This window comes from Haliotis rufescens, unplaced genomic scaffold (assembly GCF_023055435.1).
Source record: "Haliotis rufescens isolate VD_foot unplaced genomic scaffold, xgHalRufe1.0.p SCAF_3, whole genome shotgun sequence".
In the NCBI taxonomy this organism is placed as follows: Eukaryota; Metazoa; Mollusca; class Gastropoda; order Lepetellida; family Haliotidae; genus Haliotis; species Haliotis rufescens.
Window position 1 is genome coordinate 3,869,869 of NW_025964001.1, and position 23,915 is coordinate 3,893,783.

Here is a 23,915-nt window from a genome sequence, read left to right on the forward strand (position 1 = left end):
GTGGTGTAAAACGTTTGAAGGACAAATGGAACAAGTGTATTGAGGTGAATGGAGATTATATTGAAAAATAAAAGTGCAAGAGATTTTCTGCGACTTGATCTTGAAGTTGCAATATTGAAGTTGCAAAACTTGTTGAACGCCCCTCGTACGTTAGATCAGGCGACGTGAGGAGGTGACATTTATAGAAAGCGCCGGAGACTACGGGTCCTGCCCGGAGGGGGCTTATGATAAGATGAGATTCGCCGAATGTTTGCTGTATGATTTAAAAAAAGGAGATATAACTTTGGTACGCTTGGAAACATATCGAAACAATTAGGTATTTGAGATAAATGAAGCTTTAAAGAAGCGTATTGAAATGGTTTGCACTATAACAGTACTGTAACACCACCAATTTACCGTAACGTTCACCCCAATCTCATTAAAATCAAATCTCAGTTCTCGCTACATCTACACAAAGATTGAGGACATCCCATTACGGGTCACGTCAGAACGGCCTGTCATCCGACCAATCAGAACGCCGCTTACCAGATCTGAAAAGTGTCGGTTGGAATGAATTTTTATCATGTAACCTCGAAGAGGTTATTCCGTATTCCGTATTCCGAGCGACAATTACGGCGTGTGCGACTAATTCCGTCAAAACTATTGTCTATCTTTCGCTTCAATGGAATAAACATTTAAAACGGATGATGATTTCCATAGACCCTGGGAAGCACTGTCATACACCTTTGGCCAACCATCAGACATCCCAGAATTTTCTTTTTTTCATTTTGAATCGAAAACTAGGAATTTGTTTTTCAAAGCGTAGTCTGGAATGAAATCGCCAGTGCCGTAAACCCTCGGGACAGTTGTCTTCTGATTGGCTAATGGCGACTTATTTTTAGTCATTTCATTGGTCGGTCAAAGTTCGCGAAAGTTCCTTCTGAAATTGGTTTCATCGCAAAAGAATTACTGGGAAAACTGGTGTAGGATACCGATTACAGACGACCTGGTTCTTAGCCAAGCTCCGTACAGCGACATCCTGTTTCCCAAGGAAAGGAAAGGAAGTGGAGTCCTTCCTTTCCAGACAGATCGTCCTATGTCACAACCAGTTCACGATATATTCCAATCAGATCAACATATATAACAGACAACAGTACAGCATATAGTAGAGGCAGTCAAAACAGCATATATCACAGACCATCAGTCAAGCAAATATCAGAAAAAAACAGTGCAGCATATTTCACAGGCAACCTGTTATCAATCTATCACAGGCAACCAGTTCAGCATATCGTGCAAATATTCACTCTCCATATCGCACCCCCACCCCCCAACATACACACACACGGGCCGGAGACCAGGGCCATTATTCCGGCAACCTTGAGATAAAGAAAGTTCGTGGAATCGGTTATAAGCGTACGATAGTCTATGTCAAAAGTCAACACTGTTGTTGTTAATGTAATAGTAAACACATGCTTACGTCAACGTCATAATTGGTGTTTACGTATTGTAGGCCTGTTATCACTGGCCACAGATACACGTAGTGTCAAGTTCCCTACTCCAGTGACAGATCCTGGATGCACGTATGTATATATATAGCCTCGGACTGGCTTGGGTTTGCAGATGTCATCATGGACGTTCTGCTGGCTGCAGTCCTGGCCTGTCTCCTCCACGTGTCAGGTGAGCTATTCTTTTATCAAGGGGTAATTCAGGGAGTGTCAGGTGAGCTATTCTTTTATCAAGGTGTAATTCAGGGAGTGAATTAGGCAATCGGTACACCTACTCCGTTTTGAAATTTGATGAAGTCCCAATCCGGTTAGATACCTCTTATTTTGATGTGTAACCGAGCGCTTTAAATCGAAATGGTTTTGCCGATGGTGGATAACGAACCTCGTTTCAACATTTAGCTATGAACACACAATACCATTAAGAAAGTGGTTAAATGTAACAAATGACTGTGTCTCGAATGTTTGGTGAATGTGTTGATTGAATTCGAGGGCATGCTCGTTCAACGCTTGATTTCTGCAATTGGACATGCTTTTAAATGATTCGACAAACAAAAAGTCTTCCATTCTATTTTTCTTTCTTTTTCCCTTTTAAAACAATATGTAATACACTCATAAAAAAACGCACAGGTAGTATGTAGTTCATTGAACCTGACTACACAAAAACTCCGGTATATAAATTGGATATATGTTATTGGAAAATGTTGGTGGCCTGATATTCAAAACGCAGTCATTGTCGATTTGCAATGTCAATGTTATTGTATGTCAGGCCTCCGGCCCATATACAGAAAAGTTACAAATAAGTAATTTTACATATTTCGATATATGCTCATGTTTAACCATTTGTTTCTGAGGGAAATTGCATTTTTAACATATATGATATGTTGATGTTAATGTAGATAAGTATTTTTCTGGTTGAATAAAGGGGGATATTTGCTTTGTATTGTTCTATAATTGTTTTGCGTGTGCAAAATGCCGATCAATATTATTAGCAAGTAACAAATAAAACTGATATAGTGGCGTGTAACATTATTGGGATGTTTAATTAGTACTCCTCACTGTTAGCGGGAGTCCTTACTCTCCTTGCAATGATATTGACGGGTAAGCGATTGAGGCGTCTGGTACTTTTCCTGGCGCTGTGCTTGGTATGCGGGTACACTTTATGGTCAAATGCACAGAGCGGATTAGCAGTCGGAGGTGATTGCATTGGCGGTGACTTCTTTATTATAATCACTTGAAAGTGTTGAAAGTGTTATTTGTGCTAAGCTTGAACTGGTTTGTACGGGATGCCGCGATGTGATTTGTAACATGCTCTCGTGCGCACAGCAGATTAGCCAACAGATTGGATTGCACAGAGAGGAAGAAAGCTATATCATTATTACTTAAATGTGTTGAATTTGGTTTGTACGGTTTAATTGTACGATATACATTGTTATAATGTGAAATCTCCGCGGAAAGCGAAAAATCACGTTTTTTAAAACTGTAGTCCTCGGAAAAATCATCTTCCAGGCAAAAATATAATCAAAGATTTAAAAGAAAATACTCCGAAAAATATCGTGTTTCCGTCGACAACCGTCGCGGATTGTCCTGTTTTCGATCAGGGCTTTCAGCATGAAACATGCCTTTATTATTATTCATAACACAATATTATTATTGTCTGATCTTAAGTTTCCGGACATCATACGTTTTCTATCACGAATACTTGCACTATAACGAGGGGTGTGGCGTCACAAAGAAATTGTAAATACTCCGATGATGGCTTGTTTTTATGAAAACATTGTCATTATAAGTTAATGAGATGTTTTACAGTTGTTCATGTGAAAAAACTATGAATGTTTATTCAGCATCCGAAAACTCATAACACGGGGATATATGTTGTATTAATGTCTTATGTGTTTCAAAAGGTAAGTAAGTACAACGTAAGCTTTTCTCAATATACTTCAACGTGGGAAAAGGGTCGGGCTTTGCACGTTTGTAGCAGTATTGTTTCCAGACCTGGCCGGGTGCGCTGAAGCTATTCCCAATTTTTTAAAAGTACTGATTTAACTTCGAAATTTTACTGCATTCGCCATCTTTGTTTATTTGACTTATTTACTTTTACCATTGATTTATTACATTTGTTGGTATGAATATTGTCCAAACGGCCCGAAATTGCTAAAAATGCACTGTTTAAAAAGAATTCTGGGGGTTCAGCCTAATATCGTTTGCAAAGTCAACAAACTACGACTGTAAATGTATTGTACAACCGATGCAAAGAAATGAAAAAAATGTTATAAATACAAATTATTAACAAGTAGAATATGAATGCTAATACCTGTACTTTTTAGAACTAGAAATTGACACATTGGCGTATTCAGGTTTAATTGATATTTTCTTTACTTATGTAAATGCGAATTGTTTTTTTGTTTGTTGTGTTTCTTCATCTACAGTTCCACAAGGCACAAAACTTGCCTAAATTTAAAACAAATAATCAATCAGTGAGATACTCTGGTTATTGCGCCAAGAAGAATCCAGTACCAATGAAAGTGAACAGCATGTATGACCCGATGTTATACAAAGCAATCATATAACATATCGCAACTCACAGTTGTTAACAATCAGGCCGTCAACATAATGACGGTATCAGTGAGCCATCGTAGTATTTGAAGTTAAAAATGATAACTTCATACTTTTACTCATACAAAATGAACTCTTATATTTGCTCAATAATTGAGTTCATGCTTCATTGGCAGCTTCAAGATATTAAATGAGCTATATTGTGTATGATTAAAATAGATGAGAGAACAACAGTATCGCTCATTTCATATATAGGATACTAAATGATCCCCCGTGCCGTACCATTTCTATGAAACGAGTGAACAGTTTGGTATCAACTGTTTGGTGGCGCTAGGTTCATAAAACTTTGTATTACACATAGGTTCGTTTCGTATTTTATTAATCGCCTCTTCTATGCAAACCCAATTATCGAAAACGAACGGAGAATTCCATGCTTGTTTTTCTGCGTGAGGGAAGATAATTGATTTAATGTTTACTAAATTAGATATTAAATTATCGTTCCACCAGAATTCACAAATTACATATGATAGCAGTTTAGGAAGTTCTACACAGCATCTTGAAAATGAACAAAAACGAAGGAAAAGAATAGTTTAATTTTGTGTCACTATTTAAGCACCCAACCATCTTGGCTTACGAAGACACGGTAAAATATGTATTTTATAAAAAGCACAGTTGATAGCATATGAACGCCTAACAAATTTACAAACCAGTATCTACCACAAAATGAACGAAATACATATTCACACACTATCACATATACATGTGTATGTACACCCATAGAAGTACCACGAACACACACTTACGTAAATATACACATTCACCGTCACTAACCCACCAACATAGATTACATTACATTCCTAAAACTGGTAAGTTAGTTCTTGAAATCCGAACAACCAAGGTTTGAAAGTTTTTTTGAGTTTCCTGATGTATACTGAACAATTTTGACTTGGGCTGCCCGGTTGAAAATCCCGGGCATTTTGGGGAAGGGTCAACAAAGGTCAAACAGGGGTCAAAATTGTGTCGATATGCATATCAAATTACTCGTCCAGTCATAAGGAACCTAGAAATATATAGTTTGTTATACTTCCGACCTTAAATAGGGGAGCTATGGCCAAAAACGTTGCAAGGTCAACGCACTTTTGGCAGTCGGTGAAATTCACAAACACAGTTAACATTGTCCGATAGTCATGATTTTAGTGTCTAATAATATGTTTTCTGACATGCCAAATTCAACCAAGCAACTTTTAAAAGTAAAAGGGGTTACCTTTGACCTTGAAAATCGAAAATTTGATATGCATATCGACACAATTTTGAATTTTGACCTTTGTTGACCCTTCCCCAAAATGCCCCAAATGCCCGGGATTTTCAAACGGACAGCCCAAGTCAAAATTGTTCAGTATACATCAGGAAACTCAAAAACTCTTTCAAACCTTTGTTTCCATGATTTGGTCACGGGACCTACAGGTTGGTCTTCTAGTATACATACATAAAAGCCCCACACCCACACTCAAGAGGGTATACCCTAAAGCAACGTGTCAGTATTATAGCTTGAATAATGTATTAAAACAGCACTAAGTAAACAATGTCATTTAACCCTCAATTAGTTAAGTAATCTAGTTAACCTGCTGTATACTGTATCCCTTCGCGTTGAAACAAGGATTGATCCCTTGTGAGTTGTTGGTGAGTCAGACATGTCAATTAATAACTGGAAGTAAGGGATTAGCCTTAGTCACAATAAATTAACATTCCACACTGCAACACAATAGATTATCCATCATTATGCCTTTAATGAGAAAGTGAGAAAGATTACTAAAGATTGAATGATACATAACGGACCGTGTCTGCATTATATAGCCTCCCACGCATGAGATGCATCACAACTGACATATTATATTTTGGTAGAATATAATCATAAAGTCTTTTCAAATAACTTGATCAGAACAGAGGAGATACCTTTATGTATGTTATGTATTTTATAGTTATCCGTCATTTTTATCAAGTCGAGCAGTGTCGGATGCGATACAGTCCAATTTTCATCTAACTGTATAATGTCCCTTGCTGCCTTTGAGAGAGCCTGTGTCTGTAGAGCTGGTTTGGTCCTTGTCTATTTGGCATTCACTCGCTGGAACACAAATATTGGATATTAGCATTGTAAGCGTATATAACATGTAATATATTTCCGATTATAGTACTTGTTGGTCATGCATATGTTCTAGCAATAAGAAATTTGATAAATATTCGGTTTGCTTAATTTCTGCATTGAAAAGCTTCGTTGGTGCTGTATATTTTAGCATGGCATGGTTGGGTGTAAACTAAATTATGTTTATTTCTCATAAATTAAACCACCAGCTGCATATATCTAATGTAATACAATACAGAATAGAACATCAAGATGGCAGTTTCCATGTAAAGATTATGTATTTCTAAAGCTATGTACAATATATCTTGATAACAGTTTTTTACTGTTTGTAATCTTAGATCTTTTGTGAAAATAATAGTAAGTACGTGAACTGGTTGAGTGAAGTATTTTACAATAAAAGTGACGTGATTTACATCATTAAAACATAAAAGAATCTACACAGTGATACAAGCATAAATGGCGAGTTGTGATTTATTTAAGAACGAAGACAGTAATTGGGGATTAACTTGCGCTTTCCGACATTATGCGTATTTCGCACACGGTTAAGAACGAATTGTAATTCATTTATTCATACCAAGTACGAATGCATCAATCCGCCCGCGTTGTATCTACTAACATGTTCGTTAATGCCAAAGGACACCAACATCACAGGACTAAGACATAGTTTGTTGAATGTTGTTTCGTGAGTACACATATATTGCGTAACGAACCCAAATTGCCGCCCCTTTGTGACAGGTGTTAATTAGATGTTTTGCCACCACATTATGTCCCGGCAATTTTATGCCATTTAATGAACCTAGTCAGTCAATGGGTCTGTAACAATTTTATAAAGCAAAGTAACATGATTATTACGTTATTCATATTAATTAAAAATTGACTTTAAAAAGGTCATGACATGAATATTATTGCGCTTTTGAGGATAAAAGTGAAACATTTGTTTTGGGGTGAGAGTACAAAAAATTCCCTTACAAATTCCCTGAATATTAGTAACATTGCCCAAGTTTAATAGTCCTCTGTATCAGGTGACTATTCCAATTATTAATGGTATCAGGAAGGAATGACTTGGCATAGCATTCTGTTCTACAACTTGAAGCCTGTAAATTGGTTCTATTTCTTTAAAAGTAATCACTAACAGAAGAGATGTTTTCAATCTCGTAAAATAGTGGGTTTTTTGCTATGTTAGTTTCTCTATAAAGTTCCTCATGGCTTGCACCCATTGTCGCCCCACAAATAGTCCGTAAGTGTAAACCTTCTGGGACTGGGCAATATATGCGTTTGTGGTGACCACTGTCCAATATTTGTAACCATTAAAGAAATAATCCCTAAATGTCATTCCTTCAAACGTTAAGTGTACTATTATTCTATAGCAGACCTAGATGGCTTAAATACTGTCATGGTGAATATTGATACTGATTTATTATTCACATCGGGGGATGTGAACACAATTACTGACGAACTTACATCTCGAATTATAAACGTTTGTGATAAACATATTCCTAATAGAATTGTTACCATACGATCAAAGGATCCACAGTGGATCAATAATGTAATACGTTCCTTAATAAGAAAACTAAATCGCCAACATAAGAAAGCTAAAAGACGTAATACTCCAGTTGATTGGGCAAATTTTAGGCTGTTAAGAAATAAAGTAGTCGACTATGTCCGTAAGGCAAAGAAGGCACATGCATCTAAAATTGATACTGTAATAAATAGTTCTCATGGTACAAAGACTTGGTGGCGTTTAGTAAAGGAATTTCGTAAACTTAAAAATGCAAAACACAACTTTCCCCCAATTTTATTTGGGGATAGGTTGTATGATAATTCCATGGATTTTGCTAATATTCTCAATAACTTCTTTGTGGACCAATCTCGCATATTTAATCCTGATATGCACCTTCCACCCGAAGAATAAGATGAAGTTGAAAATCCATAAGAAAATATGATATTGATGGAAGATGAAGTTAGGGATATACTACTGTCCGTGGACACCACAAAGGCAACTGGCCCTGATGGTATTGGAAGTAAAGTACTTAAAAACACAGCTAACAGTTTAGCCCCAATCCTTTCTAAACTATTCATTTTCTGTCTTAAACGAGCAATATTTCCATCACTATAGAAAGAAGCTCTTATCATTCCTATTCATAAGAAGAACAGTGTGAATGAATGTTCAAATTACAGACCGGTTGCGCTCACAAGTTGTTTAGCAAAGATATTTGAAAAATGTATATTTAAACATGTGTACAACTATTTAAGGAATAATAATGTGCTCACTAACCTACAATCTGGATTCACGCAGGGAGACTCCACCTCAAATCAGTTGACATATTTATATGACTTTATTGCAAAGGCTTTAGATGAAGGTAAGGAAGTTAGAGCTGTATTTTGTGACGTCAGTAAAGCTTTTGATAAAGGTTGGCACAAAGGAATAATTTATAAGCTACACTATTATGGTATTTGTGGAAATTTATTGAGATGGTTTGATAGTTACTTAGAAAATCGATATCAAAAGGTAGTTATAACTGGCTATAGCTCAGATCCAAAAGCTGTCAAGGCAGGTGTGCCACGGGGCTCGGTCCTGAGATCATTATTGTTTATTATCTATATCAATGACATTGTTGAAGGAATACATAGTAATATAAGACTTCTTGCTGATGACACATCTTTGTATGCGAGCATAGAAGATCCTGATAAAGCGGCTCGTGATCTCAATAATGACTTGGACAGAATTTCAGAATGGGCTGCTAGATGGCAAGTTAAATTTAGTCCCGAAAATACTGAATCTATTCAATTTACCCGTAAAGTAAACCTTAATCACAAACCTAACTTATATATGAATGGTACAGAAATCAAAGATGTACAAAGTCATAAGCACCTTGGTATGACTTTACAAAGTAATTGTACATGGAAAATGCACATTGATGATATTGTAAGGAAATGTTGTCCTCTGGTTAACTGTTTAAGGAGTTACAAATATCGTCTATCCCGAACTACCTTAGAAACTATGTACAAATCATTTATTTTCACCAATTTTTTATTATTGTTGTCATATTTGAGACAACTGTACTAATGAACAAGCTAACGTATTGGAAATATTACACTTAGATGTTCTTAGAACCATATGTGGCGCTGTCCGGGGTACGAGTCATCAGAAGATTTACAATGAAACAAATTGTAGGTCATTAAAAGACAGAAGATACAATTTAAAACTGGTAATGTTTTACAAAATGAATAACCATTTATCCCCAGTATATCTTTGTAGGCTTATTCCTAATACAGTTTCGGAAAACACAAATTATGACTTCAGGGATAAAACTGTTCTTCAAACAGTGAAGTGTAAAACCAAAGCTTATGCAGATTCATTTATACCAGCTACAACACAACTTTGGAATATGTTACCGGAAAACCTAACGGGGACAGAGACCGTTACATAATTTAATAATTGCTTCACGTGAGGGGAGATAATGGTATACACTGGGATTTAAATTGTGGAAGCAGATTATGTCAAATTATTCAGTCGCCTCAGGCTTGGCTGCAGCGATCTTAACGCAGATCAAGTATAATAGATATATCTTTGATACAAAAAATGTTCCTGTGGATATCATACCGAAGATGCTCTACACTTCTTTTTTGTGTGTACAAATTACTATGCTCTTCTAAATGAAATGTATTTTTACCAACATGGTTATTCTTTACAAACAGTGTTATGCGGAAATTCGGATTTGAGTAAGGAAGAGCAGATGCTAATATTAGATTCTATTCAATACTTTATATTTAAAACAAAGTAAACAGAAATTCTAAGGGTGAAAAATATATACAATAGTTTGTTGGCTCGACATGCTAGGCTCCATAAATTTAGTTGTAAAATTGATAGTAATTTTGAATTATATTAAAACATTTTTTTACATTTATGTATTTGACATGAGGGGGGTGGCGACACACATATATAAACATGCTGTATTTCATAATAATGATTTACAATTTTGATTGCTTTAAACCTGTTTCATTAAACAAATATAGGATTTGATGTTGTCATTTTGTGAATCAATTTATTTGATATTCACTTAATGACTTTGTTGTGTACTAGTTGCTCACACTCTCCACTGATGCTAGCTGCCTTGGTTAACTGGAGTCCGGATGTAACTAATTACAAACTCTGTTCTAATTATGCTAATCGAGGACGTGCATTGTACCAGATGACAAACTTCGTTATCCTGTCACACTAATCCTTGTTTACAATGAACGCATGTCAATTGACTAAACGAACATCCTTTTTTATATACTTCAGTAGAAGTATCACGATGGACAGTGCATACAACTGTTTGTCAAACAATATCAAGCAATATTTTAGCTTTAGATTCACCATACCATGCCATAACAGAAACATTTATATTAAATTGTGTATATTCATATTTGCCGCTATTCTTGATATTCATTTATTTATTTTACCGTCATTGTTTAAAACTACTCTGACCTGCTTGTATGTATAGATCATCTTATTTGTAAACAGTAGGAGTACGTATTATATATCTAACTGTTACAAAAGTCTGCTGAAATGTTCTATTTATTATTATGTAAAATGCTGTCAACATAAATTAATGCCAATTATTTCTTGACATTCCAAATATAGTTGTCATAATGAAGATAGTTTCAAAGTATTATTGTCACATGCAATAATACTGTCCGGTATTATTAATAATATTTTCAATATCAACCACATATTGTGAGAATCCATGTCTGAAACTGAGTGAAGGAGTGGTAAAATCTATCCATATATACAAAATTGTATATTTTTGGATATACCATTTATACAAAATTGTATATTTTGGATATACCATGTATACAAAATTGTATGTTTTGTATATATTGGAATTTTCCCTTGTGTATATTAAATTGGTTTAACCATACAAAGCCGTAGCCATGAGAAAACAAAAGGTTTCTAATATGTGATGCCCATGTTACTTTGCCCATGTCGTCTAAATGTACAAGCATATTATAAGCATGTTTGGGGATTCGGCGTTCATGCATTCCAAGAATAATAAACCAGTATTTCAAGCATCTAATTTGGGAGTTGATGTATAACTGGTATCTGCCACACTCGCCATAGACCATACAATTGAGTGTTGATGAACCAACGGATAAGATCTTTTTACAGGCTAAAAAATGTCGCTTTTCGAGACAATCGTATCGCTGAAATCCCCATACTTCTGGTACATATAACAGGATTGGTTGGATTTGGGCATGAAATAATTTTAAAAATATATTCGGTGTAAAAGCTCCTACTTTCGGTGAAACAGACATTACATTGATTCAGACCCCCTTTGCACGTGATGTTAACTACGAGACACTTTAACTACGAGACAAGTTCATTGTATAGGTAAACATTACACAAAGATATGTATAATGGCTCAGAACATAAACACATTTACCATCGAAAAACCATCTTTCATTAAGTGACACCTGACCCCCTCTTCTGAAATTTCTTTTACATTTGGGAACATTTGAATACTATGTTCACCCTCCACCCATAATTTCATAATATAATTCACGGATAAAAATGAGAACAATATCGGGCTCAAGATACATCCTGTCCAACTGGAGAGTCAAAGAAATCGGTTACATCGTCACCACATCGTACACATGATTTGATATTTGAATACATAGCTTTTAATACAGAGTATATAAACAGTACCATCGTTTATAACGATCAAGGGAGTCAAAAGATTTTTTCAAAAATCGACAAAGGCTAACATACACTTTGTGTTTACGACGTGATAGACAATTTTTGAGTATTGCATATAATGTGAATATATGATCTGACGTTGAGTATTTTTTTTCTAAAACCAGCTTGAGTTTCGGGAATCTTATCATGCATGTTAGCCCAATTCGTAATCCTGGAATTAAGTACAGATGTAAAATCTTTCCAAGAATACTCATTAAGGATATTCCCCTATAATTGTCTGGGTTGTTAAACTCTCCTTTCTTGTGTATTGGAATAATTACCGAACAAGACCAGCTTCTGGGGAATGTACCACTGTCAAACATCTTATTGAGACATTTTTGAAGAAAAGGCATCATCTCAAATTTGGAACATGTTATCATTTCAACCGCAATATGGTCAGGACCAGCAGCTTTTCCACATTTAGATGTACTATAGCGTCCATAATTTCAACCTGTGATATGGGTGATTCCAGAATAAGTTTGTCAACATCAATATAACATGAAGAGGAAACATCAATAATCACGTCAAACACATCACTGTCAGTGTTGAAAAGAGTGTCATTTGAAAAAGCCACTCAGCCTTTGAGATACTAACTTTTCTGCTTTTTAAATGAACGTATTTGTTTCCAAAACCTAGAGGGGGAATGGATAGTATCACTCAATTTCTTTAGCCTACATTTACACAAGTCAGATATATTTTTACTGCAGCAGGATTTATAGTTCTCTTTTTGCAGTAGATGTTTCTATTAGAATCAGTATGTCAACGTCTAAATGTTCTCAATGCTTTTCGAGCATCCCGTTTAGCAATCTTACATTCGTCACTTCATGGGGCCTTGGTATGTTGATAGTGCATAAGTCTACTTCTTTTCCTTATACAATCTGCAGAATCTAAGATAACATGGACGAAATCATCTGTAGCCCCATCTGTGTTAAAATCCAGTTTACTCAAAAGTAGTTGATTACAAGACACCATCCTTTCCTGCAGGCTGTTCAAAAACGTTTCACAAAGAGATTCATTCCAAACAATCCTTTCTTTTAAAGCAACCAGATGTTGGCTTATCATTTTGGTTGTTCATGTTTGGGAATTTACATGTTAATTCTAATGGTAAATGATCGGACTCTATACGACCTCCAATGTTGAACATGTCAATGTATTGAAAAAGATCCGGAGAACAGATAACGTAATCATTCACACAACAGCCCTGGTGACCACAATATGTATATTCCCCTTCTGCGTCTCCATATACCCTGCGTTAACAATAAAAAGATGGAATAACACATGTCTAACAATATCTGCCCAAATCTGTTTATTACACTGTCATGGGATTATGATTGTCTAAAACATCTTCACACTTGTTCAACAATGTCATGGAGGAAAACAGTACAGCAAAATGCACGTGGAAGTTATGGCATTCGTAACTCGTGGTAGTGGCTATAAAAAGGCAAGCATAAGCCAATAATTTGTCATTCATTTGTCAACATTTGTCAAGTTCGAAAATGCCGAGACACAGCGCTGGCGATCGGAACATCGCCACAGGACGTATCCAAAGAGGAGAATCGCAGTTTTCTGTTGCACGCCACTGTTAAATTCCACTGCAGACCGTCCGAGAACCGGCCGACCAAGAGTTACCACCCCTGCATGGGATCGCTACATTCGACTGTTCCACCCACCTTCGACATCGCAATGCCACAGCTACGGAGACTGCAGAACGCATCTCTGGTTTGAGAGGGATATCAGACCAGACTGTCAGGAACCATCTTCGCGAGGCTGGAATCCGATCAAGAAGACCAGTTATCGTCCCTGTTTTGCAACAGATCCATCGACAGCGACACTTGTGTTGGTGCCATCCCTTACAGCCTTGGAATTTGAGAAACTGGAGACGAGTGTGGTTTAGCGATGAATCACGATTTCTTCTTCACCGGCGAGATTGAAGACAACGTGTTTATCGTTTAGCGTTTTGCCCCACATTGTGAACGTGAATTCGACTTTTTCGGTGGCGGTAGTGTCATGGTTTTGGGGGCCAAAACCTACACCACGAGATCTGACTTAGTTGTGGTTCAGTGAAATTTGACAGCAAATCGCTACATGAATCAAATTCTTCAACCTCACCTTCTTCCAATCATTGACCGCCAGAGGGAATTGTTTTAACAGGACAACACTTCACCACCCGCAGCTCATCTCACTGGAGACTACCTGCATAATGCCAACATGAACGTCTTGCACTGGCCGTCGGGATCTGCAGATCTCAACCCATTCGAACACCTCTGTTATGAACTCGATCGACGTGTACGCCAACGTCAGAACACGCCGCAGACACTCCCACAACTTGCCAACGCGTTACAAGCAGAATGACGCAGAATTCCGAAGGACAGAATTCGTAAACTTATCCAATCAGTGCCGAGGAGATGCAGAGCCGTGGTTGCTGCCCGGGGCGGTCACACGAGATACTGAGTTCAGCGCAACATTGTGGCCTTATGTGACATGACAATGAACTGTTTTGAGTGCCTTTGTACAACGACAACATGTGACTTTCAAGGTCCAAACTTTCATATTTGTATCTATGATCTTAAGTAAGACCTGGTATGAGATTTAACCTTTTCCTAGCAAGACCTGGTATGAGGTTTTACTTTTTCCTAGTAAGACCTGGTATGAGGTTTTACTTTTTAATAGTAAGACCTGGTATGAGGTTTTACTTTTTAATAGTAAGACCTGGTATGAAGTTTTACATTTTTCCAAATAAGACCTGGTATGAAGTTTTACTTTTTACTAGTAAGACCTGGTATCATGTTTTACTTTTTACTGGTAAGACCTGGTATCATGTTTTACTTTTTCCAAGTAAGACCTGATGATTTGAGTAGCAGATGGAATGTGAACTTAGTGTTTCAAACGTCCACTGTTCTAAAATCGAAGACAAGAGACGACACTTTTTTCATTTTGGATGACGGGAATCGAACCTGCAACCTCACATATCGTGTTAAGTTTTGTAACCCACTGTTTTCTCACTGAGCTCCTGGATCTTACATTGCCCATACCCTCTTGCCTCGGTCTTACTTCCTCGACCATATCCTCGGAGTCGTCCTTGATCCTTCACCAATATTGATTTATTAAGGGCTAGACTTGAGCCTACTACACATGTGCTAGTTATTGCTTTGCGTCTGTTGCAGTCGGGAACCTCCCTCCATCCATCGACTGCCCGCAGTCGTTTACTACGTTGGTGAAGCCGGGTCAAGGGTCAGCCACTGTCACCTGGGATGTGCCGACCGCCAGCGACCCCGAACAGGGGAAAGTCATGTAAATATCCTCATGTAAACACCAAATTGGTTTAAAGTCAAATAAAATGAATGACTAAGGGACGCAACTCTGCAGTAGGCGCATCTTCCCGAGGTGAGGGAGTTAACTGACTATTAAAGTCCAGTTTCCACCCTTGCCGAACTTGGATGGAATTATGGAGTTTCATTTTGGGTGGACTAACGAGTCTGTGCATTGTCCAATCAAAATCGCGTAACGAAATCGTCATCGGGTTGATAAACAAAATGGCGACTGCCGTGCAATTGATCGATTACAGGATTTCCAGAGCATGTGTACCGTCAACTGGGCGTCGACAGGTATTTTCCAAATCTTTTCATGTTTTTTAATCAAGGTGCTCACTTTTGACAAACATCATGAACGTTTCAGTCCGAAGTTGAACAAGTTCTCGCCGAGCCCTGGTTCCATGCTGAGTGTAGGTACCTACATCGCCAAGTACACTGCGACCGACAAGGAGGGCAGGAGTGACCACTGTACATTCACTATCACAGTGGAAGGTAAGGTGTACCGCACAGACCAAATCTATTCCTTGTGTGTGTCCCTGAAGACCCTTGTGTGTCCCGGTATATCCTTGTGCGTCTCCCTGGCGTCCCTGCCCACCCTTGTGTGTCTCCCTGTGTACCCTGGTGTCTCCCTGTGCACCCTTCGGTGTGTCCCGGTATATCCTTGTATGTCTCCCTGTGCACCCTTCGGTGTCCCGGTATAACCTTGTGTGTGTCCCTGTGCACCCTTGTCTGTGTCCCGGTATAACCTTGTGTGTCTCCCTGCACACCCTTGTCTGTGTCCCGGTATAACCTTGTGTGTCTCCCTGCACACCCTTGTGTGTCTCCCTGCACACCCTTGTGTGTCTCCCTGCACACCCTTGTGTGTGTCCCGGTATAACCTTGTGTGTCTCCCTGCACACCCTTGTCTGTGTCCCGGTATAACCTTGTGTGTCTCCCTGCACACCCTTGTGTGTCTCCCTGCACACCCTTGTGTGTGTCCCGGTATAACCTTGTGTGTCTCCCTGCACACCCTTGTCTGTGTCCCGGTATATCCTTGTATGTCTCCCTGTGCACCCTTGTGTGTCTCCCTGCACACCCTTGTGTGTGTCCCGGTATACCCTTGTGTGTCTCCCTGCACACCCTTGTCTGTGTCCCGGTATAACCTTGTGTGTCTCCCTGCACACCCTTGTGTGTGTCCCGGCATATCCTTGTGTGTCTCCCTGCACACCCTTGTGTGTGTCCCGGTATAACCTTGTGTGTCTCCCTGCACACCCTTGTGTGTGTCCCGGTATATCCTTCTGTGTCTCCCTGCTCACCCTTGTGTGTGTCCCGGCATATCCTTGTGTGTCTCCCTGCACACCCTTGTGTGTGTCCCGGTATATCCTTGTGTATCTCCCTGCACACCCTTGTGTGTGTCCCGGTATATCCTTGTGTGTCTCCCTGCACACCCTTGTGTGTGTCCCGGCATATCCTTGTGTATCTCCCTGCACACCCTTGTGTGTGTGCCGGTATATCCTTGTGTATCTCCCTGCACACCCTTGTGTGTGTCCCGGTATATCCTTGTGTGTCTCCCTGCTCACCCTTGTGTGTGTCCCGGTATATCCTTGTGTGTCTCCCTGCACACCCTTGTGTGTGTCCCGGTATATCCTTGTGTGTCTCCCTGCACACCCTTGTGTGTGTCCCGGCATATCCTTGTGTATCTCCCTGCACACCCTTGTGTGTGTGCCGGTATATCCTTGTGTATCTCCCTGCACACCCTTGTGTGTGTCCCGGTATATCCTTGTGTGTCTCCCTGCTCACCCTTGTGTGTGTCCCGGTATATCCTTGTGTGTCTCCCTGCTCACCCTTGTGTGTGTCCAGGCATATCCTTCTGTGTCTCCCTGTGCACGATGGTGTGTCCCTGTGGACCCTTGTGTGTGTCCCTGTAGGCCCTTGTGTCTCCCTGTGGACCCTTGTCAGTCCCTGTGGACCCCAGTCTACCTGTCCACCCCTGTGTGTCCCTGTCCATCCTTGACTGTCCCTGTGTACTCTTGTGTGTGTCCCGGTATATCCTTGTGTGTCTCCCCGTCCACCCGTGTGTTTCCCCGTGCATCCTTATGCGTGTCCCTGTCCACCCTTGTGTGTCCCTGTCCACCCTTGTGTGTCTCCCTGTCCACCCTTGTGTGTCTCCCTGTGCATCCTTATGTGTGTTCCTGTGCACCCATGTACAAGTTTGATTCAATTTGAGTCGTTTAACATTTGATGGTTTACGATGTGCATCAACCTAGCAGTTTGTAAATTACCAAAACTGTATAGAAATTATATGGACTAATACATTCCCCACACTAATCACAACGTCTAGACCTATGTCGGACATCAGAGCGTGGAACATACTCCCTTTAAAATTTTACCTCTTTTCGGCCAGGTGCGCAGTGCCTGAGTATTGGTGACATCCGGCACGGCCGGACTACGTGCAACCAGGGAGCGCGGTATGGAGAGAAGTGCAGCGTGGTGTGCGACTCCGGCTACGAGGTGCTAGCGGACAACTCCTTCACGTGTTTGAGGGATGGCACATACGACAAGCCGGCGCCTGTCTGTGAAGGTAGGGTATACAGGGGGTCATGGTCATGACTGCCATTCTTGAATGGGACCCGTGAAGATCCGGGTTAGAATAGGTCTTTAGCAACCCATGCTTGTCGGACGTGTCGAGCCATCCTTGTTGTAAGAGGAGACTAACGGGATCGGGTGGTCAGGCTCGCTGACATGGTTGATGCATGTAATCGTATACCAATTGCGTAGAACGATGTCCATAATGCCAATCACTGGATTGTCTGATCCATGCTCGATTATTTACAGACCGCCGTCATATAGCTGGGATATTGTTAAGCGTGGCGTAAAACAACAAACAAACAAACTAACAAACAAAATAACAAACAAAATAACAAGCTAACCCTCATTTGCGTTTCAGAGGTTGGTTTCTACACCCTGCTGTGCCGGAACATCACGTCATCGAGGGCATCAACCTTTCTCAACTCAACAGAGAAGAACTTTCAACTTGTTTTCGAACAGTTACAATCGCGAGGGTACATTCCCATATATAAGTCCATGGAGTTCGCAAAGAAAATGTGCCAGAACGCAGACAAGTCCAACCACGGGGTGTGTGTCTACTTGCGGCGCTTGGCGCTATTTGAGAAACTGAAGGAAGACATAAAGACACTTCCGGTGAACAACTCTCGTAGAGGTGACGATGCCGACAACAATTTGATCCAGTACACGTACCGTCGTCTTATGACGCTACATCCTGAGATTCATCGGTTCTGCGACGACACCAACTTTATCAACGACCTCTACGACGATTTTCCAAATGTTCAGAGAATACACGATAAAAACAAATATCAACGCATACTTGGGCAGATTTTCTCAGAAAACCTGACGTTGGATGTTCTGAAGTCAGAGGCTAATACGTCATGTAGCCCGGATCATGAGGGGCCCGACTGTCTATTGAGAGACGTTTTACAATTAATAGAACGTGCAAAGAGGTTTATTGCACATCGAGAAAAGATAGGGAGATGGGATGATGAAGACGTTAATCATTATTTCGATGCTCTGACATTTAGTTCAATCCTTATCAAGTGGAAATACCATGGTCGAGTCAATGCCATACAACCTCACAACACAACAGATCAACAAGCAGTCATCACACAGATCATCAGAGCAGTGGCAATGTACATTGATGATGGCGCAGACGAGAAGTTGGAGATTCTGATGTCGATGTTTCCATACTTCAACACAGACAAGATATGTAACAGTGGGAAGATGTGCTTGTTCTGGAGAGTAGTTGACCAAACCAGAGTCTACATCAAATCTCGCCAACCGGCGACAGGTAAAGGTGTCAAAGTGCGTTTGTTGAACACTGACCTTGACCTTCGCGAGTTCCTCAGACAGAAACAGATGGAGAGGGTTCTCCAGTTCCTAGGCGACCAGGAGTATAATCTGGTGGCAGTTGCAGACGACTTAAAGAATGAATTCAGCAAGGTCATCAACCAGCGATTTTATGAGCTCAAAACATACTTTAAAAAGATTCACAGTTTTAGTGCTGCAAAAGCTAAGGCCGATTTGATAGTTTTCCATCAGTTAAATAACCTGACACAATCAGCAAGAACTCTAGCACCTGAGATAGACACAGACATTTCGACAGTAATTGGTTTCATGATGACATCTGCTGCCTTAGAAGTGACTGAGAAAACTATTAATTTCGCCGTAGTTATGGCTGAAAGTTGCAATCCCTTGAAGGCAGCGACCGATTCTTCTGTGTCTGATATCATGGATGCGACGGCTGAGTTGACGAACGCCTTAGCAACGCTAGGATCAGCTACAAGGCTAGTTATCGCCATACATGCCCTTAGGGGGCACATCAATCGCGTCAGAAATGGGTTTGCGAAAAATAAAGAATTTATTGGCGATATGAAAACTATAATGGAATCAATAACTCAAGACAAAAAGCCGGACGACTTTGAGGCTGCTAAGGACAGATTTTTGAAAAAGTATAATGATTACGTACCTGCAGTTACTAAACCAGATATTACTGAAATGGCTGTTTACTTTAAGAAGGTTCTTGAAGAAGCATGTAAGATCATCGAGGGTACCTCTACCTCTCTGGCTGCAGCACCCAAAGCATTCATAGGTTCAAGTGGCCTATGCTGGACAACCGAAGTGAAAATTGAAAAGTTAGTATCTACGCTTGAATCTATCTATGACAAACAGTATGAGCTGGTTGAAGTGTTAGCTCAAAACGTCCAGTCTCAAGTAGCCATGAAGGCTGCTGATGGCATAGTGGCTGATTACGACGCCATAGCGGGAAGTAATGGCCAAGATGAAGATGTTTTGGAGAGTCTCCGCCAGGTGTCGGGGATGTCGTACGTGTGCTACAGAATCATGGTCCTTCAAGTGATAAGGATGTATTGTGACGAGCTGCAGTACAAGGCAGGGGGTGTTAGGCCTCATGTATGTAAAGATGCGGGAACGGACATTTCAACTCTGTTGGCATACAAAGAACCACCTTGCTCTTCAAGAGGTCTCGAGTTCCAGACCGTTTCCGGAAGGAAAACAAGGCGCGGAGACACTGCATACATGAGTATTTCCAAATTGTATTCAGGCCAAGAGATTAGCTTCAGAATTCCTAACAGCAGGTGGTTGTATAAAGCTGGGTGGATTACCAAAGCCGATTTGACAGCCGTGATCTATGTTTCTGGTTTCGAAGTATACTTGCCATCTGAGGTCCGCTACCGTCGGGACATCCGGGTCCATGTTGAGGTCGATGGTGGGAACGAGTTAGTCCCGGGGGGCACAAGGTATACCATCAACCCATCGCGACCAATGGTGTTTGAGTACAAGGTCGGACATGGAGTGAACTGCCGACAGCACCGGGGCTATGACAACCCCTACACAACCTGCCACACCAACAAGATCCCTGATGTATGCCCCAAAACAGAATACTCCTGTTTCGTGGATGGAGGAGATAGGGTCCTGCACCCATCTATTTTCTCCCGTTTCAAAATACGTATAAACGGGTATGAGGATCTCCCTGTCCCGAACTCAACAACGCCAGTACCAGTCAAGGTGGCTGTGCGAACCTGTGCGTACATACCGTCAAGGAGTGATCAGCAGTTTCAGGATCAGTTCCGGTATCAGGGGCGGAATCGATTGCCAAGCACCTGTTGTCCAGAAGAACAGTACTGGTCCGGGCGGCATATGGCTTGTCGGAACTGCCCGAATAACTCAACCGTGGCGCTCCGGGGATATTACTGTGAGAAGCAAGCCGATTAGAAGACGGGTTCAACCCTGTTCTCACGAGATGGTCCGTGGCAATGAAATGGTTAATGTGTTAGTGAGGTGAAATTGTGTTTAACCTCGCGCTCATGATTATTACACTTGTATAGCGACGTGCATGCATCTGGGAGTGTGTGGGGTGATTGTACTTGTCCTGATTAATGTCGGGTCGGGGCTACTGAGTTACTATACTGCTATTTAACATGGATGCCCCACTCACACATATTATACTCCGAGACGAGAAGTTCTAGTTATATCCCCTAAACAAAAGTGCTACAGAGGGTAACGTCTTTTGTTATGACGCTGCCAGGGCATCGAACCACCGATCTTCCTCTCTCACTGCTTCTGTCCAATGATGGTTTCCATAAAAACACCAAAAATGTCAACATCTTGATCTAAATGTGTAATAAAATATGAGAAAATAGTTGATGAAAATGTGTTTTGTTTATGACTGTGACCAGGGGAGCTTACTTGATACTTTCCTTTTCAACAGTACAGCCTGATCAACACATTGATTCATGCAGTGAACATTATCCTTAGACATGTGTGCACGGGTGGCACCGCGACCCTTGAAGATCCGGGTAGAAAATAGGTCTTCAGTAACCCATGCTTGCCGTAAAAGGCGACTAATGGAACCGAGTGGACAGGCTCGCTGACTTGATTGATGCATGAGTGAGGCGCTAAACAACAAACAAACAAACCTAATGTGCCGCAATTCGCCTTACATAGCTGCCACGCCAGAAACATGTGATCGTGGGTTCGAATCCCGGTTCACCACGATTATGATTTCAGGTCTGTCAGCACCACACCTGTGCTCGTGGGTTTCACCAAAGTGGTAAGCGTCTGAGACCTGCATTACTTCGGTCTTTCCTCCCACATTAAGCTGACACGCCGTGATATAACTGCAATACTGCTCAGAGCGGCTTTAAAACCAACTAACTGACTGACCATTAAAAGCATCCCAATTGAGATTCAGGATTAGAACGGGTTTGGTTGCTGGTTACCCTGACGGCTTGGATCACTGGATTGTCTGGTCTAGACTCAATGATTTAATGGCCGTGGTCATATGGATGGAATGTTGCTGAGTACGGCGTTAAACAACAAACAAAACATATTAACACCAAACATAATTGGCAACTTTATCAATAAATTCATTGACATCATTTGAGTTTGGGTTGCCCTATGAAATATCATTTAGACTGTAACAGTTATACAATAACTATGCAAAATGAGGAAACTGACGTAATATTTATCAAGGAGATATAATGTTATTACGATGTACACTGGATGAAATAATGTAAAACTCACAGAATATGAACCATAACTAGCGATGTGATTTTTTAAAATTTTACTTCCTTGTATCCTGGAAGGTAAAACGAATGTTTTGTTTCTAACTGCGTTATAGGCCTGAACCACGAACGCCGTGCGCTATATTCTTTCAAGGCCTCCGTTTACACAGTTTCTTCACGGTGTAATTTAATTATATCTTAAAAATTTAACATTATACTTACAAATACTTAGTAAATAAAAATGATTGAAATCAGATTGTAAATATGGTACTTTGTTGCATTTGGAGATATGTTAATATTCATGAGATTTGATGGAAGTTGATTTTTAATCGAACGCGATTGACTCGAATTTATGGTATGCATATAGCCTAAATCAAGAACGCTGTCACCATGTTTGAGCGACATAACGGGATATTTACAGGACGCTTCTATCACTTTAGTCGTTTGTACACGAAAGGATCATTCATTTCAACATGTAATGGGAAGGTTTCTCGGCATGATAAAGCCAACAGATTAAAACGATATCATAATAATTAATAAATGGATATTTGTAATGCGCATTAGTCCATCCGTTGACGCATGCTCAAAATGATAGCGCCAATATTATTATCAATGCAACTGATATTCTTTCTCAGAACCTCAGCCTGCCTGTGAGATGTCAGACGAGTCATACAACATCTCACCCTACCGGGTACCCTTTCACTGCTGGGTAAACACAGGCATATTTCGAACAAAGACACTTGCGGTATATGCTACATGTGTGACAGACGCCTTCGAGGCGGTGGGGGAGCAAAGGGTTCGCTCATCACACCGAAGACCCAGGTTCTATTCCCCACATGAATACAATGTACAAGCCCATTTCTGGTTTCACCCGCCGGGATATTGTTTGAATAATACTAAAAGCGGCGTTAAACCATACTCACTCACTCACTCACTCACTCGCTCACTCACTCACTCACTCACTCACTCCTCCCTCCCTCCCTCCCTCCCTCCCTCCCTCCCTCACTCACTCACTCACTCACTCACTCAGTAGAAAGTCTCCGGAGTCAAGCTGCGGAAAACGATCACCTATCCAAGGACCGACGTTGCTTAACTTCGCCTGATTTGTGACATGCGCGCTGTGCACAGGACCACGTGCCACCACCCCGTTATCCGTGGGGGTCATCACATATGCAAATAGCGGAGCTCAGTTTGGGGCCACTTTCAACGGTTACAATCACACATGACATCACCTTTGATGCGGTTCACATTATGTAGCGGACATTGGAGTTTGAAGTAGGCAAGGTACAGGGTTTACATGAGATCTACCTCCTTGAAACTACCATGTCCGCTGCATCTCATATAAATCCCCTACCTTTCCTACTTCAAACTCCAATGTCCGCTACATCTCATATAAACCCCCTACCTCACCTACTTCAAACTACCATGTCCGCTACATCTCATATAAACCCTCTGCCTCACCTACTTCAAACTACCATGTCCGCTACATCTCATATAAACCCTCTACCTCACCAACTTCAAACTACCATGTCCGCTACATCTCATGTAAACCCTCTAACTCACCAACTTCAAACTACAATGTCCGCTACATCTCATATAAACCATCTACCTCACCTACTTCAAACTACCATG

The 23,915-nt window shown here is 40.5% G+C and overlaps 1 protein-coding gene across 1 annotated transcript; it reads left to right on the top strand.

Annotated features, from left to right (window-relative positions):
- The first annotated feature begins 1,587 nt into the window (after positions 1–1,587).
- LOC124131869 lies at positions 1,588–21,418 on the top strand. The gene is made up of 5 exons (XM_046495372.2): positions 1,588–1,656; positions 15,061–15,187; positions 15,572–15,699; positions 17,591–17,767; positions 18,134–21,418. Exons 1-5 carry the CDS (start codon positions 1,608–1,610, stop codon positions 20,989–20,991), a joined length of 3,339 nt encoding a protein of 1,112 aa, XP_046351328.2. The 5' UTR covers positions 1,588–1,607; the 3' UTR covers positions 20,992–21,418.
- The last annotated feature ends 2,497 nt before the right edge of the window (positions 21,419–23,915 follow it).